Here is an 18,810-nt window from a genome sequence, read left to right on the forward strand (position 1 = left end):
ATACTACGAATCAGTCCCTACTTTACTGTTAAGATTGTTCTTGCATGATGCAACTCATTTGTACATTTTCTGCATTTTTTCATTGTTTTGAGTCCATAATAAACTTCTGTTAACTCTGACTTTTCCCAGTTGAAATATTCTGTTAGATCTCTCATATATTGTGCAGTAAAATGTATAGAAAAATCTTAAGATGTTCATGACAAGGCAAATATATAACTCAAGTCAGGTGTGCAGCTTTGGACACTGAGGTCCACCCAGTCAGAAGGCTTCCTTTTTAGTTGGATCATCCAGTGAACAGCAGTCAATGAATGCTGTTTTAATTATCTGCCTATGTGACCAAGATAAAACAATTATTTTTTTCTTGCTACTTGTTAACCATCTAATGATGATGACAGGTCAGATTTATTGAGTGCCAGTCAGTGTCTCAAATACCAGATTGCAAATAGCTCGTCCTCAAACACTCACACAGAGGAATAGAAGCTGTTCTGCCAGCTAGATTGTGATGTTAAATCATGGCAAAAACAAACAGTTTGCTTAAATTTGTCACAAAAGACATGAGGAGCAGAAGGAAGAAACGTAAGTGGGCCTGCTCTGCAACTTCTGTGACCTCCAAGCCTGCATCTACATATATTGCACTGTACCCAGATACATTGACCCACCAGGAAAGTGCCCTCTAAGGCAGATTACTAGATATACAAATGATGATGATAATGATACTTGAGGGACAAAACACTGAACCAAAAAAAATGAAACTGAAGGCTTGCAGGACTCACAAAAGGTTGACAACATAATGAGTGCCAACTGGTGATGAGCCTAAGCCAATTCATTAATTTACCACCTGCTTTCACAGGTCGTGGTTGGCACTGATCTAGCACTGACTCTTTTAAAGATCAGTATCCCATGGTCAAAGATTTGCTTTGGAATCCATCCAAGTACTGCCTATCTGCCATCAGTTTTGGAAACAGACAACAATGGAACAAAACAGAAGTGCAAACTTTATGCTAATTCATATAATAGGCTTTGTTTAACACAGTAAGGAAGAAGATGAAGGTTCAGGTCAATATGCTGATTAGCTGCTGGAGCAATATAAACTGAGCTATCAGGAATGGTTAATTCATATTAGCTAATCCAGAGAAGATACAATGTGCTTAGACTCTTTGTAGAGATAAAATAGGATGACCCGGACCCATAACCAATAAATTATTAAGAGATTTTAAATTTTGACGGGACGCTTCCATTTTAACTGGCGCAACTTTTCTAGTCTTTCCGGCGCTGGTTTATCTGATCAGGAAACACACAGACCAACTGCAGAGAAGCTGCGTGTGGAGGAGACTGTTGTTAATGACGGAGTTTATTACAACAGAAACTAACGTGATGGTTAATGACATCGACACCAACCAGATGCTCTTATAAAATTAAACAACTGTATAAGGAGGCCTGTAAGTAAAACAGGAGAGTCTGTGTTTCTCTGTGAGAAACTTTCAGACCTTCTCACAGCAGAGTGAACAGGTGAGGGAGGAGAGGAGGGCAGACTGATCACTAATCAATCACTGATACCGTCGTCCTCTCGGACTGATTAAAAAATTAAAATGCCAAAATTGGTGACAAACCAAACCTGGGTGTCCACACAAATAAAGTCTTTGTGTAAAACACTGCAGAGTTTAACATTGTGCTGTTTACAGACAGTCTGCTGTCTGTAGTTTGACAGAGAGACAGAGAGGGTCGTGTCTAGAAGGGAAAGATCGCGCGAGTTTGATTATTTTAGTAGAAATAACGGACACAAATCTCGCGAGAGTTGCGCAAATAAAGAGTTACCTTCTAGACACGACCAAAATAGGTGCGTAGCTCCAAAAATAGAAAATCATGTCATAGTGTTGAGGTTTTTAATGTGGCGGGCCACCATAAATAAAACACTATTCACTGATCCACAGAGAGTCACTGAAACACTGATCACTGACCTGCTGTGATGGAAAAATACTCACATTCTTTACTTAGGTATTTTTACATTGTGGTATTAGTGTTTTTACTTAATTACAATTTAAATATTTTGCATGTTATTGTTTCCTTTTTTGAAAAATCAACATTTTCATTGCTGTTGTTGTACTTTAATGGTATTTTTATCGTTATTTTTTGATGACTAAATACAGACCTGCAAACTCATAAGAGGAGAAAAAGGTGGCATGTTGGTAAACCAGTCCCCTGTTGGGGGTCTGGGAGCGTCTGTCCTGCTCCAGAAGAAAAATGTTGTGATTTTAACATGTTAACAAAACATTCTGGTGACTGTTTCAGTTAAAAGAGTTAGTAACATCTTCTGTTTGTGGTTTTTGCAGACATTACTACCTTTACTTTTACCTTTGTGCTAAAGTAAAGTAAATACAGTAAAAGTAAATCTACATTAAAAGTAAAGTTACTTTACTGAGTATTTTTACTTTAGCAATTTATAGTTGTTCATTTAATAGACCTGTCTTATTTTCTATTTTGTATATTACCATTGTTCTTAAATAAAACAAAAGTAATGTAATGGAAAAACATGCAGAACATGCAATATTTCTTATCTGATTACTTTATTAATCGGCAGAATAATCGATAGATTATGCTTTAATTTTACTGGTTCGGCCCACTTGAGATCAAATGGGGGTTTATGTGGCACCTGAACCAAAATGAGTTTGACTACTACACTACTTCAGTATATATCACTCTTATAACACAAGTTAGACATTATGATGTTTTGGACCTTTGCTTTAGCAAATTTTCTCTAACTGGACCTCTTTGAATTTTAGTTGAACACCCCTGATCTAGACTAATTAGATAATGCCAACATTACCCGGCAGGTGCAAATGTGGTCCCTGGTGAACAGAATATGTTGGAACACAACTGGGAAAAGCTCAGTGCCTGTTACACACAGCTGCTCACTGTGTTTACTCATTAAATCGCCTGAAAGCAAGACCATTCTGCTACAGTTTAACCTACAGACCTCTGCCAACACCAGACTGGTCGGTTATAACTTGTTATTGAGCTCTTTGATGAAAGAAACAGGCCTCAGAAGTGGCTGAGAGTAATCAAGGTGTGACAAAGTGTTTTCTTGGGTTAAATAATGGAAAGTAAAACTACACTGGGAGTCTGGCAAAAACAGCTTCACAAATACACAGGAACATTCCAAGCAACACACCAAGTTTACAGAAAAGTATCAAGCAGGAAGAAGATACAAGAACATCACTGAGACACTGAAAAGCCCTCAAAGTGAAGTGAAAAAGAAAAGAATTTGGCACAGCTGTAAATCTGATCTGTCCTCCAAACCTGAATATTAGTGTGAGAGGGCCACTCATGAGAAGAGACCTGTAGGGACTTTCAGCCACAGGGTTCTGTGCACACAACAAAAGCTTTTTGTGTGTGGAGTTTGCATGTTCTCCATTTGTTTGTGTGAGTTTCCTTGAGCTGCGTCAGTTTCTGCAAACCAAAGACTTGCCAGGCCAGATGAACAACAGCACAGACTCTGCATTTCTCAAAGCTGTCAATGTTAGTGTGACTGGCTGCAGCCACATAAACTGGTTCACAGTGGAAAAACAAGTGATAACACTTAATTTAAAGGGGTGTGCATAAGGCAGTCATTACAGTGTCATAACACCTCATGACACCTGTCATTCACATGAAGGAGTCTTAATGATGGTTCATGTGTCATTTCAGCATGCAGTTATATCACATTTAATGCAATAGTGACATTATTTGAAATGTCTTTGTTTTGACAACTTGACATTAACCAAGACAGTATAACCTGTCAGTGTCTTTGTTATGACAACTTTGCATTATCAGTCTAGAAGAAACTATTTAGTTTCATGTTTTAATATTAAACAGTCATATGTGGTTGGTTTTGACACTAGCTGTCATGAGCATTTTATAAGTGTGTCATGAATGTTTTCCTTGACTTCAAGTAAAGTGGTACATTTTAGACTAAAGATAAACTAAAGATGTCATTACATTTTAGATTATTAGACATTATTAGATGGTCAAATGCTTTTGTAATGGTACTTATGGACTTCACATAAAGTAACGTATTCTCACCTGTACAATTACTCAGAAGGTGTGTTTGTGTGAGTGAGGAAATTGCATCGGCTGGATCGTAAACATAAACTGTGGGAGCTAACATGGCTGGCATGCTAACAAGAGCAGTTGTTAATCAGAGGGACTGACTAAAAACTTGGCATTTCACCCAGATGGGCGTGGCTTTGCAGGATGTAGCAGTGCACGCTTTGGCGAGCTCCATGACCACCTCAGCCTGCGCTCAAAGTTTTGGCTACTTTTATTACTAAAGCTTGGGATTTTGTCAAAATAGCCTGACATAAGATACATCTATTTTACGTTTGTTTGGGCCAGATACTACACTGATATCCAAATACAGGCCCCCATCTTAGTATACTGTTGGTATCGGACATAATTTAGTCCATCTTGTCAATATATTTTAGCATTATTTGATTCAAGGGCATAGTTGGGATAAAACCAAATAGAATGAGTTTCTACCTCTTTGAAATGAGGCTGACAAGTTTGACGAGTTTACTCAACCATTAACATTTTGCTTAATTTAACCAATATAAACATCTAAAATTATGAAGGATTTTTTTTATGATTCATAAACAGGCACTTTCGGCAAACATTCAGCATTAATTTGAACTCTAATTAAAATGACATGGCCAAACAAAACCAGTTATTCCGGCTTGGGATATAAATTTCAAGTGATGCTGTGGTTGTGGTGTTGTCAGAGTATTTCAACTTAACATGTTTCCTTGATCTCTGATGACATAGTGTGGTCTTTATATGATTAAATTACAGTAAATATATTACAGATTTCTCCTTTAGAAAAGAACATTTAACTACATAAGTAAATAATTTCCTCTATTAATCTACAAGACAACAAAGGAGGGAATATCTGGACAAATCTAATGATGATAAAACACTTGGCTAAACAATTTCAAAATATTTGGTAATGGCATTATTCAAAAGTTACATTATTTCAATATTGTGATACTTAAATTGTGTGTATCAGAATACATATTTAAAGTAACCCTCCCAACCCTGAGTGCACGCCTGTAACAGAGGTGCTTGGTGACTGCATGTTTCCCTTTTCTCCTCTTAACTTTCCTTTTACATATTTGAAGCAGCCCCATGGTGAGTCTGCGAATTTGCATAGTTTTTTTAACATTTGCATAAAACCTTTTAAAAACAATTTTTGACAGAAGAGTCCAGACAGTCAGACCTGATCTGCAGATTTGACATGTCAGGATGAACTACTGTGCCTCCTCACTTCTCCTGGGTAAGTGAACTGTCTTTTTTATAAATGAGAATGGGAACAAAACTGACTAACTGAGGGAAGCATTTTTAACCAGTCCCTGTAAATTAATTCAAAATGTGTGTTGCTCGGTGCTGCTATTTTTCAATTTGAAGAGGTTGTTCAAGGTTGTTTGGATAGAAAATAATTTTTCTAGATCAGGGTTTTGAGACACAAAGAGACAACACATTGCAAACAAATAATAGTTATTATGATTTGTGACATTTAATTTCAGTTTTAGAAAAACATAACGAGTACTTAAAGAAATCTTTAAATTTGGTATTTATAACTTTGGATGTGTTAAATTTCTTTTTTTTTTTTTAAAAAGTGGGTGATTTTTATTGACATGTTGAGATAATTATCATTTCTTGTTGATGTTTCAAATTTTCATGTTTAGACAAAGTTCAGCACAATTCTTTTCAAGGTACTGCAACTTCTCCTCAACTTTTTACTGCTTCTCTTTTTGTTAGGATTACTTGTCATCCCTGTAACTTGTGATTTTCCTGATGGTATGGATAATATTCATATACATATTAAAATACAGCACAGCAAAAGCTCCTAACAAGGTGAAATAATCATTTAATCATTGACATTGCCCATGTTTCTGTGCAGGATCTTGTGATGGATACACCAACATAACCGACCCATGGCGCAACCAAGACTTTACGTCTACGTCTTTCCCTGGTTTTCCTAATGATGATGCGAAACTTCTTAACAAATGGTGGCGCTTCACGGGTGTTGGTGGAGACAGAGTTGTTGCAAGCTGTATTGCACAAAATCGTGGTGGCACAAACTATATGATTTATATTCCATTTGGTTATCCAAATTCTGAGTCTCTGACGGCGACAACAGGAACTGCATATGGTTACGTTAGTCACTGTAGTAGCCCGAGTATGTCAGTGAGCGTGGCTCTGTGTCCCGGAGGATTCTACGTGTACAAACCATTACAACACCCACATGGCAATATGGGTTACGTGACCTGTGAGTTGCTGCTTATTTCTTTGTCAGCATATAAGAGAAATGTACATTTCACACACGATTGTCTTGTCATGCATTTTTTTTTTCTGAATTAAGGGGTTGTTTAGAAGTGACTGAATGTGTTAACTTCAAACTGTGTTCAAAATGTTCACAAAAATCTGGGATCAAATAAGCACACAATAATATGCCAGAGTCAAGACTTGTGAAAGAGTCAAGAGTTAATGAAAAAAATGTGCATGATGAGTATATCATACATTTTATATCAAAGTTTTGTAACTGAATTTGCAAACAAAGAGACATAGTAAATGCCATATATTGAGGTTAGCAACAAGTCCAGGAAGCCACAGAGGAAATTGCAAAAGGGGTTGATGAACCCACTGCAATTATGGCATAACTTTTCAACCATGTTACCCTTGAAAATCAATCTCAAAATTTGCAGAGTACCATCATTTCAAGGGCCCAAAATTCCGTAAGATGATCTGACGACCTGATATTGATACAGATCTTTGTAACTACTTTTTATTTTTTCTTTCTTCCCATATCTGGACCACAGTGCCAACACTAAGTTGCTTCAGTTTCCTATACACACACACTGACCTTTATGCATGATAAACAGTTGTTAAAGTAAAGTAGGTGGGTTTTTGTGGAAATATTATTATTTTAAATGGTTATATTATTGTATTAGTTATTTTGTCTCTGTTTAGATCATTTTACCTGTAAACCAGACTCCTGTGGACCACTTGCTCAGTGTTCAACTGGTGGAGGCTGTACCTGTATCACTGGGTATGAAATCCCCCCTACACACAGACCCACTCCAGGTTCCTATGGTTGTGTAGGTGAGTATATTTTATTTCACTGAAACGGTGAAAATGGTCGAATTATACATCAAGAGGCCGCATGTGCTCTCATGTACAGACTTTATAGTGATCTGTCATCTGCTCTCATGTACGGACTTTATAGTGATCTGTCATCTAAAAAAATTCCCTGTGTAATGTATCTTGTCAGACATTGACGAGTGCCAGAAGACTGCTGGAATTTGTGGTGATCACTCCAAATGTAATAACACCATCGGCAAATACTTCTGTACCTGTTTGAATGGATTCAATGCAACAAATCCAGCATTACCACCAGGGCAGTCCAACAAATGTATAGGTACCATATTTCATTCTCTTTCTCTTTGATGCAATCATGTCAAATTTAACGGTAAAAGTAAAGGCCAACTTTATTCTGATCATACAGTAATACAGAGTACACTGCAGGTCGCTAAATGTGTTCACAGGCTGATGTGAGTCTGTTGTCCATTGGTCTTCATAGATATTAATGAATGTCTTGACAATATCTGTGGTGATCATGGGAGCTGCGAAAACAACCAAGGAGGTTATGTGTGTTCCTGCAATAAAGGCTACCATATTGTACCAGAAGAATCTACTGTTTGTCAAGGTATGTACTATGCTATTTAATACTATACTATATTATACTATGCAGGGATGTCAGTTTCAGTTGTAGGTCTATCATGTACTTTTTAGCCTGGTGTTTGGTAGCACTGTGTTGAAAAAGAATGGTGTTCACAGTTTCATGATTTAACCTGTTTTGCTGCGCTCTCTGCACCAGGACAGAGCTCGCTGGATGTGCTACGGTGCGGTGTGTGTGTGTGTGTGTGTGTGTGTGTGTGTGCGTGTGTACGTGTGTACGTGCGTACGGGAGAGAGAGAGAGAGTGAGACAGAGAACCATCCAATTTAATATGGACAAGGAAGAGATTTTTAAGTGCTTTAAATTAAGTAGGATAGACTATTACTGCACCTAATCTTATTTGTTAATGAGCCGTGCAAAATGAAGAAAAACAAGGGTTACAAATTTGCAAATGTGGGGTTCTCTTCTAGACACCAGCACAACCTGTCAACATGCAAATTTGTCCACATATGTAACTGGTCAAAAACATTCTGTGCAGTTAACAGTTAGAATCCCTAACACTACGCTATGCTATGCAATATCATGCTATACTATACTACACTAAACTATACTACACTGTGTTATGCTGTGCTATACTATGCACAAATGTACTATGGAGTAAACAGATAATAGAGATAATCCACAACGAGCCATCTGGCTGCCAAAAATATTTGTTGAGGTCTATATTGCCAATCCAGTAATTCACTGGATGTTTTAAATTATGATTTTATGTTTGCAAATATAACAAGGAGTTTGAATATTGTAGGAGATACGCATTCAGTTTGGAATATGGACAAAACAACTAGAACATGCTTTAATTAAATTATAGGATCACAGGGGCTAGCTAAGACAGCTGTTTTCAGTTTGTCTGTGTATGTTGTCTGTCCCAGTCAAATAAACTCTTTTGGGTATTTGTGTATTTCAAAGTGAGAATTTGACAGTCTATAATCTAACAGGCAAAGTAATTTGCTTCATGTCATTTTAGCCCAGTCGAAACCTGAGATGATACACTGCAGGGACAATTTATTCATTTCAGTGAGAACATTGTCACTCACAGTAACTGTCTCTTCCTCAGATATCGATGAGTGTTTCAACTCAACTGTCTGTGGTCCTGATTCGAATTGCACCAACACACCTGGAGCTCATACCTGTGCATGTGAAGTGGGTTACACACCGACTCAACCAGATGAAGAACCCAGCAAGACCAACATCTGTATTGGTACCGCAGTAGCAAACATCACTGTTAGCCGCTTTGAAAACATTTTGTACATGAGAGAAGTAAAGTTTGTACAAGCTAACTATTAATTAAAAAGGGCTATTGTCAAAGGAAGTATCACAGGTAATAATATTTTTGTAATATCCTTAGTGTCTAATATATTTTAATTTATGTATGTTTGCAGATGTTGATGAGTGTGTCAAAGATGCTACTGTCTGTGGACCTAATTCCAACTGCACAAATTCAATTGGATCTTACATTTGCACCTGCTTCCCTGGTTATCAGCTGAACAACCTAGAAGCGATAGCCAGCATTGCTAACCCCTGCACAGGTGCGTACACTTTTTCATTACCTGTGTGATGCAGATTGTGCTTTTGCTCTATGTATACAAATGGATCACATAAGAGCAGAGAGCCCTGTGTGTGTTTTCTCTCTTTGCAGATATAGACGAGTGCAGTGAGACTCCTGGTATATGTGGTAAACAAACTGTGTGTACTAATGCACCAGGGACCTTCTATTGTTCTTGTCCCGATGGATTCTACCCTTCGACTGGAATCCTGTGGGATCTGGGGGTCTCATTCTGTAAAAGTGAGCAAAGTCAAGTTTAAAGATGATAAGGATTTTTGAAAAATCTAAAGATGTTCATGTACAATATTTTCTGAAATTACTGACAGGTCTTCAAGATATTCTAGATGAAATAGAACCTCCAGAGGTAAGCACAGATGACATTTTTCATTTAATATAAAGGACAATCATGTTATGCATAGTAATGTTAAAGTGTTTGAGGATCTTGATAGAAGGAAATCTAGATGCCTAACTTTTTTATTATGTTGCCAAGCCTATTCCATGGTAACAGACTTGTCTCTCTGTTGTAAATATAATGTAATTTTGAGAGTTAGATAGTACTGTTCTCTCCAAACATTGATGTCAAATCATTAGCTGACGGTGTAGCGCAGCAAACAAATACTCAAAAAACACTAAAACACTTAAATTGCAGGGTCAGACAAAAGAGAGAGCTTTCCTTGGCAACATGGATCAACAACTTAAGGACAACACAGGTGTCGTCTTACCAGAAGCGGTATGTAGAAAACAGTCCAGTGTTGGAATCCATAACTTGCTCTCAGTAACAAGTAATAGTAATAAATAATCTTCATCGGGGAAATTACAACACCAACATCAAAGGCTTTTCGAGCTATAACACATGTAGAATGTGCCTTGGCATTGTCTTGCTGAAATAAGCAAGGGACATCTCTGAAAAAGACATTTTCTGGATGGCAGCACATGTTACTCCAAAACCTGTATGAACCTTTAAGCATTAATTGTGCTTTCACACATATAACAGTTACCCATGATGCCATGGGCGCAAACACACCCTAATACCATCACAGGTGCTGGTTTTTGAAGTTAGCGCTGCTGACAATTTGTATGGTCCTAAATTTGGAGATCATTACTTCCATGGTTTCCAAAAACTGAAATGTGGACTCGTCAGGCCACAACACAGTTTTCCACTTTGTGCCAGTCAATCTCAGACGAGCGCGGGCCCAGAAAAGTCTGCAGATGTTGCTGATATATGGCTTTGCATGGTAGAGTCTTAACTTGCATTTCATCGCTGTCTGATAAAGAAGCGCTTATCTCCAAAATGTCAGCTTTTCAAGAGCTAAGAAAAATAGTCAGGTTTTCAGCTCTGTGGCAAAGCATTTTTCAGATGATCCAGTGGCTTTGTAAATGGAGAAATGTCTTAGCACATGAAGGAGCACTGCCTCCTTAGGTTTTAGCATATACAGTTAACTGTTCACTGAAAACACTTTTCCACAGTGTTTGCGTGCCCATGTAGTATCCTTTATACAATTATGTGGGTTTTTAATGCAGTGCTGCTCGAGGGGTCAAAGGTCACATGCATTCAATGTTATTTTTTGGCTTTGTCCCTCATGTGCAGAGATTTCTCTGAATCTTTTAATAATATTATGGATTGTACCATAGATGGTAAAATCCCCCCCCCTTTTTTTTTAGTTTTGTGTTGAGAAACATTATTTTTACACTGTTGGATTATTTGCAATTTTTCACACAGCAGTGAACCTCAGCCTATGCATGCTTGAGAATTTTCTTTTAATACACAATCATAATACTGTGTTGTTTTTTTGAGAATTCCACCTTTATGGTTGATGTTGCAGGGATGAAACTGAACATTAAATGTCTTTGCTTTGTACTGTATTAAAATGAATACAAGTTGAAAATAATTCGTAAATAATTGCATTCTGTCTTTATTTACATTTTACACATCCCACTTTTTTTGGAATTGTTGTCATTTAATATTTTTTATTGCTACTGCAGTTAATTTAATTATAGCTTTTAAGTTATGTGTTTTGTGTGTAGAAACAGATTACACTATTCTTAACTGTTAGTCTAAAGACATGATGGAATGTGATATGCTGAGAACACTGCCATTATGTTCTACCTGATGCTTTTCCCTGTGTCCTTGGTGTCTTTGCAGACAGTGGCAAACAGCTTTTCTGCATCTATGGTACTTGAAATCCAACATAATTAAAGCTTTGTATATATTTTTGTTTGCAACGTTTCTAATTGCTTATTTAATTGTTACAACGACTTAATTTCTGGTAGGAAGTGTCAGGTGTTGGACCAAACGCCAGGTCAGTCGAAGTGAGTAGTGAAGGAGATGGGGAGACTGGCAGTGTGATCCTGGGCCTCTCAGACCTTCTGGTTTCTGCGATGGTGCCAGGAAATCAGAACCAAACCAACAAAACAGTGCACACTTCAACAGTGGGTAAGAGAAGTTCTCCACTGTTTAGATTCCTGTTGAATCCCCAGTGAATATCAACTATACCTTCTGTAATCTTCATCCATGTGCAAGATTTGAGCCTACGTGCCATTGGTCCAGGAAGTCATGATGACAACGGTGTCTCCCTTTCTGCAAAAGGGCAGACCATGAACATCAACTTGCAGGCTCTTGCCAGTACCAACAATGGTGAGAGAGAGTAGATTATCAAAAACATAATGACTTAAATCAACATTTATTGATATTTTTTTTCTTCTTGTCTCATGTGGACAGGTTCTGCAGCAGCTGCCTTTATGACACTGAATGGGATGGAGAGTCTTCTTAGTCATCGATACTTTAAAACAGAGAACAAGACAGAGATGTACTCTGATGTTTTTACTGCGATCCTACCATCAATAAACACCACCAACCTCACTGAGCCTGTCAACTTTACCATCCAACATAAGAAGGTGCAGCATCAACCAAACTGTCATGATTGTACTGTGCACCCATTCATCCAAAAAGAACTTTAAATGAATCTAATGTTCCCATTCTTGTATCCCATCACTGTTTCTCTTGTTATCTCAGAAAGTACCTGAATCTGGAATAGTAACATGTGTGTACTGGGAAGAAAAAAGCAAGAGCAAAGAAGAAGGTGAAGAGGATGAGGGAGAGAAAGAGAAAGAGGAAGAGACAATGCATTGGTCAGTAGAAGGCTGCTGGGTTGCATACTCTGATGAAAACTACACAGTGTGCAGCTGCTCTCACCTTTCTACCTTTGCCCTCATCATGCAGATTGGAGAGGTATATCAGATTTCTATGTACGTGATAAAAATGTGTTGTTAATGTCAGGGACACGATACTTTCAAAATCCTAATTAAGTTTGAAGAGGAGTAACATCATGCACAGAATGGATCTCACATATAATTTTGTCTGTCAGACTCAATTATCTCACATGAGATTGTTTTACAAATGAGGCTATGGTAACAAGAATGTACGCATGGTGCAGTCACTCATCTGGACACACAGGACCACAACAAGTTCTGATTTATACAGCGAATGGTCTGTTAACTCACCTTGTTGTATGCACCATGCACTGCACAGCTGGATCCCCTGGTGTCCATGGAAAATGAATAGTATCCATCAACATGACATCCCTGATTGGATCCATTGTCCTCCACCATCAGACATCTGGCACTCTTAGAATTTTCTAGTGTGTACAATGGTGACGAATAATCACCTGTTGTCTTTTGCCTTCTCAGCCTCCACCAGAGGATCCTTTCCTTGAGTGGCTGAACCGTATGTGTGTGATTGTTGGGTTGTTCTTCTTTGGTTTGGCCATCTTCACCTTCCTCCTGTGCAGCTGGAACCCCAAGATCAACAACACAGCCCGTCTTCACCTGTGCCTCAACCTCGCCTTGTCCCATCTGCTGCTGCTGTGGAATGACAAATATGTTGAACAAGAGGTACAGTAAGACCCAGTGTCCATATAGCATGTTTTTTTATTTTATTTTATGTTAATGCTTCATTAACAGAAGGTTAACTACACAGCTAACAACAAGCTCACAATGTGCAGGATGATAAAATCACTCTCACCAGTAACATTCAATTTTATCCCACAAATGGGCTTTTCAGATTCTGTAATTATTTCCTGTCTAACATACAGACTTCTCCATTTTCTTGGTTGCCAGGGTGAGAAGTCCCCATCTCATATATGATTGGTTGCTGAAAAAAAAGCCACAGTAATGACATCAGTGCATTTCTTAAAAGTTCTTTTAAACCAGTAGTGCTCAGAGCAGCTGCACAAAAAGGTTGAAGCACTAGGTGGCCACGTGCTCTGACATATGGTCTCACCTCATTGGAAATAATTTTAAAAAATGCTGGCGCTAAAAAAAAGCTAGATGGACACAGAATACTGCAGTGAGAGCCAGATTGCTTTCTCTCTCTCACCGGCTCCAGCCACTACTGGACTCAAAGGGTAAAAGCTATGTCCAATTGCATGCATGTGTTCGCCTACTGAAAATTTGCATGTTTATAGCCAGCCAATCAGGAAATGGCTTCTGAACACATCTGTTATGTGGGAGTGTTCTTGCTGCCTCTCCATCCTTTCTTCTTCAGTGAGTTTTCCCACCAATTATCTTTCCCCATGGATGGAGTCGCCACTAGAAGAAGGTTGTCGATGCCCGTTAGGCCTCAGCCTCATCATTGCCCCTCACCCCCTCACCCCCATGTCTTCTGCTTTGAGTGGGACCACACTGGCATTCTTGCTGAAGCGCCCTTGGCTCAGACACCGGCAGCGTGTGGACCACTTCCGATGCTTTGAAGCGATGCCATGTTATGTCATCACTGTGATGAGAGCAACTTGGACTTTGATGCCGACTTTCCCCTGCAGAAAGCCCCGACTGCACTAGATCAGGCTGATCTTCTGGGCCAGACCATTGGCCAGAGGAATAACTTGACCACAAAGTGCATGACGTGACCACAGTAGACTGTTGTTGTGTGGTGCTGAGGCTCACCTGCGACACAATTGCGAGAAATGGGCACAGGCAGGGCAGACTACCTACTTCAGCTGCCACTGGTCTGCAAAACACCCCCTCTTCCTCCTTGGGGCCACGGAATGCCTCAAAACACTGGAGCGAAACTCCAGTAGTAGGAAGGCTGTGGTGACTAACCTACAGCCAGTCAAGATCAGTCGGGCTGGGTCTGATGACATGTCGCAGCTGAGCTTACAGTCTACAGGTTCCACCTACTGTACCTAGAGTGTCCAGTAGAGGGCAGAGCCTGTGTGAGGTAGAATAGAGCTGACAATATTGTAACCCTAGTTCTATGAGCACAGGCAGAGCCCCCTAGTGATGGGCCCCGCCACGCCGTTACTGTCTGTTGAAGAGGTTGTTGGACGAAAAGCAGCGAAGATGCACCCTTATATGTTGTGTGATACATGTATTCAGTAGCCACGTCCTGCCAGCTGTGCACATGCATATTTCCAGTGGGTAAATACTTGCATGTGATTAGTGAGAATTATTATCCACTAGACCGCGCTGGTTTTAAGATTCTCATTATGTGTCTCCACAGCTGGCCTGCACTGTCATGGCGGGCCTAATCCACTTCTTAGTTGTTGCAAGCTTTGTGTGGATGCTGCTGGAGGCGCTACAGCTCCACCTGTTGGTCAGGAGGCTCTCCAAGGTGCAGGTCATCCAGAGAGATGGCCTCCCCAAGCTACTTCTCTACCTGATTGGCTACGGCGTTCCATTTGTCATTGTAGGTATTTCAGCGCTGGTATATTCAGATGGATATGGAGCTACTGAGGCAGAGGTGTGAGTAGGACAAACAGTAATATATGCACTCATTCAAATTCTCTTGTATGTCTGATGCAAATATAGGTTGAAAAGATTGTTTGATTCTGTTGCAGGTGCTGGCTCTCTACAAAGCGTAATTTCAACTGGGCTTTAACAGGACCTGTAATTGTTATCCTTGGAGTGAGTATATTGGATATTGCCAATTATGTTGCATCTCTTGAAATGATGTTCGGCTCAGCCTGGTGTGTTCTGTAAGTTTAACTTGTCTGGAATAATATTTAGACAACAAAAAAAAAAAAAAAAGTTGTAGGCCAGGAGGTGTAGTTTTTACCAGCTGTGAATAACTATCTGCAGAGGAGAAGGGGATCCTTTTTTGTGTGTCATTTGACAAAAAAGAAGTGCTGAATCACACAGTTACATAAATTGTTGGAGAAGGTAGGTTGCTTATTTACATAATTTTGCTAATGAGCAAAGTTTTCATTAGGTTGTGGGTGTTGATGTGCCCACAAGCAATGTTACATGATTTACTCCCATTTTAGTGATTCTGCACCGTACAAATATAGTTTCATAGAAACACATTACTTTATGCTTTACATCAATCACCAGCATATGCTACAAACTACTAGTCTTTCCTACTTTTGACATTGTTTGCACTGGGCATTAATTTACTCATTCGACATGCTTTAGGCTTTATATTTTTGGCAATATGCTGTTCCATCTCAGCTCAGCCTCTGTGTCTTTTTTTCTTTAAGCTTAACTGGATTTTGTTCTGTGCTACTCTCTGGAGTCTGAGACCCACTTTGGCCAACATGAAAAGTGACATTTCTCAATCCAAGGACACCAGGTATGAAGCAGGACTGTTCAAGTTTCCCAGAAAGTAGAGGATGACAATTCCTACACAATGTACTCAATATATCAGAGACATAATGTTAATTTCAATGCATTTGATAGTCTAATGCAGATACACAATTTGATATTCTAACCTAAATGTACATACACTTTATTATATACATTTTGTGAACCAAAATGTTGAGGAAGTGTTAAAAATACTGTACGCAGTAGCCACCTCTGTTTAATGACAAAATGTCATTAAAATCACATACAATTCTCATTTTCTACAGGTTGATTTTGTTCAAGATCGTCGCTCAGTTTGTCATCCTGGGCTGCACCTGGATTCTGGGCCTCTACCAGACCAATCTCTTCTTTCAGGTCTTGTTTATAATTCTTAACTCCCAGCAGGGAACCTTCCTCTTCATCGTCCACTGTGTGCTCAACAAGGAGGTAAAGTCTTTATGCAGACAACACCGCTCTTTTTTAATCTTCTCTTTGACAGTATTTCTCTTTGGCAACATTAACACAAAACGTTTAACAAGCTATTATTGATTGTTTCTTCTAGGTGAGAGAGGAATACATTAAATGGCTGACCTGTTCTTTCAATAAGCACAGAGAAAGAGGATCTGTGGTGAGTTTTAATATCAAATGTACATATACTGTAAGATACCAGGTACTGCTATAACTGTGACACGTTCAGAATCATTTTAGTATATCTTTTTTCTTTTTGAAGTGTCTTTATAGCAGCCACTATGTCTACCAAGATGTCAATGTACAAAATGCTATACTGAACAGACAAAACAACCCTCCATACTTGACATTAAGTGTACCTGCCTGTGTATCTATATTGTTCACACAAGGCATTGCTCGAATTGTCTTGTGTTTCACTGATCTGAAGACAGTTTTCTTCAAATGTATTGCAGAAACTATGACTTGTGTAATGTTGCATGAATTTCACTTTCTATTTTAACAGTGTATAAAATCTGAAAATTGTATTTCAACAGAAAGATGCACCGTCAGTCTCTGAGGACCTGGACAAGAATGAGGAACACACTAGCTAATGGTGGTGAAACTAGTTTGTCAAAAGAGAGACAGAAGACAGAGAAAAGAACGTCAAACCTCCACCTCGAACCATTAGTCATTACATATCTATTATTTTTTGTTGTTGTCATCAAATGTATATGTGTGTGTCTACTTCAGCCTATCTACTATCATTCATTACCCAATTTTTTAATAGAAAAACTAAAATGTGAACATATATGGACACGAATGTTTACTATGTACCCACTAGGCTCATGTTATTTGTGTCTTTGTTATTTGTTTTGTTCTACTCTACTTATTTGTCCCTTATTTTGTTTTGGTCTATTGTCAATTGTCTAATCCTGTTTGAGTTGTTTATGCACGTGTCTTCACTTGTTCTGTAATTGTCTTTGCACATTAAAAAAAAAAGAAAAACTAAAATGACTTGTCAACCACTGAATTCTGCACTGCACAGATACATGTTTGTGACTTACCTTGTGAGGCAGCTGGATTCGCAAGATCATGAGGTCACATGAGAATCCATCTTACCAGGCTCCAAGCTATCTGTATGTGTCCGCACCAGAGGTGGTGCAAGCTAGTCAGCACCCTTGGTGGCACTAATGGCAGCTTACGGGGTGGATTTAAGTGCACCGACAGTGAGAAGTGTCCATGGAAATGACTTATCTCGAACAAACATTGGCAGCCCCTGAAGAGGTTAGCGTATATACTGTGATAGCATCAGTTATATCTGAACTGGTGAGTATTTCTTCACTAAAAGAAGAGCAAAGAACAGCACTGAAGGCTTTTATCATGGTGTTGCAACATGGGCAACTCCCTGGAAGAGGACCTGCGTCCTCTATATGTATATATGGCCTGTTCAAAACTAATAAAACAATAACATGCGACTTGCTTCATACAATACATATGCACCCATGATGAAGGAACCCTTTAACTGAGTGCAGAGCATATCAACACCACGGTCATTAAAAAAGTCTTTAATAGAAGTCTTTTTATAGTTGATTTACCGTGTTTTATTTTCCTTGTTTTTGGGTTCTATCATGAATGTCATTATTATTTTTATATTTTATGTTGTTTCATTTTATGAACACATTGTACTATAATATGTATTATTATTATTATTATTATTATTATTATTATTATCATTATGTGGTGAAAGTCCTTGCTGGATGTCTTCACCCTCACCTCTTATTCCATTTATGGATATTTCCAATAATTGCGGTGAATCTCTTATCTTGGGCTCACAGATAAGGTGCTCCTTGCTCTTGACCTGTTTCCTTATTTTTCTTCCAGCCTGTAGTTCTGTTTTCTGCATCACTTTTAATGTCAAACCATTTCTTTTTCACCTAAGACACGGCCAGCACAGCTGTGTGTCTGAACTACAGACTGAATGGGGAGAGGCAGCTAACAGCTGGTGAATCAGAGAAGTAAAATGTCATTTCCTGATTGTGTCACTGCGGTTGTGATCTAAACAAAAATAAACTCCCACATACATCGCAGCAACACCTGATTCTGTCTGAATGTGACGGTAGAACAACTTTAACACTTTCTCCATAATACTTCTATATGCAAATGTATATCCTTATATAGAGAAATTGGGGTTTGGCAGGATGCAGATTACATGAGTCTGTCAATTTAGAATCATTCTGACTCACTGATATACACAAGGTGGTAAGAATACACTTGTTTGGTTTGTACCTCTCATGACAGTAGGTATATGTAGGTAGGTATGTCTCTTATTTTTAGTATATATTCATGAAAACATATTAATATTCCATTTCTGCCATATATCAATATAACTGTTATATTAATTGCCCTGTCACAAAGACTCAGGTGCAACAAAAGCAATTTGTTTCCTGACCAGTGAATTCTCAGAGAATTTTTTCTCAGAGAAAACTGAAGATCTGA

The 18,810-nt window shown here is 38.6% G+C and overlaps 1 protein-coding gene across 1 annotated transcript; it reads left to right on the forward strand.

Moving 5' to 3' along the window:
- Positions 1-5,274: 5,274 nt before the first annotated feature.
- On the forward strand, positions 5,275-17,078 carry LOC146310021 (uncharacterized). The gene is made up of 22 exons (XM_084744230.1): positions 5,275-5,305; positions 5,933-6,301; positions 7,003-7,134; positions 7,304-7,450; positions 7,613-7,738; positions 8,824-8,967; positions 9,149-9,295; positions 9,406-9,552; positions 9,639-9,676; positions 9,962-10,042; positions 11,456-11,485; positions 11,584-11,746; positions 11,834-11,947; positions 12,032-12,207; positions 12,326-12,541; positions 13,000-13,203; positions 14,810-15,051; positions 15,147-15,213; positions 15,786-15,877; positions 16,155-16,314; positions 16,430-16,495; positions 16,869-17,078. Exons 1-22 carry the CDS (start codon positions 5,275-5,277, stop codon positions 16,923-16,925), a joined length of 2,949 nt encoding a protein of 982 aa, XP_084600356.1. The 3' UTR covers positions 16,926-17,078.
- Positions 17,079-18,810: the final 1,732 nt, after the last annotated feature.

This window comes from Lutjanus erythropterus, chromosome 19 (assembly GCF_056507025.1).
Source record: "Lutjanus erythropterus isolate fLutEry1 chromosome 19, fLutEry1.hap2, whole genome shotgun sequence".
Classification (NCBI taxonomy): Eukaryota; Metazoa; Chordata; class Actinopteri; order Lutjaniformes; family Lutjanidae; genus Lutjanus; species Lutjanus erythropterus.

Bases quoted from the DNA above. Each gene is read 5' to 3' on its own strand.
- LOC146310021 (XM_084744230.1), top strand. From the start codon at position 5,275: ATGAACTACTGTGCCTCCTCACTTCTCCTGG. The intron at 5,306-5,932 runs GTAAGTGAACTG...GTTTCTGTGCAG, and splicing joins TGCCTCCTCACTTCTCCTGG to GATCTTGTGATGGATACACC. The intron at 9,296-9,405 runs GTGCGTACACTT...CTCTCTTTGCAG, and splicing joins CATTGCTAACCCCTGCACAG to ATATAGACGAGTGCAGTGAG.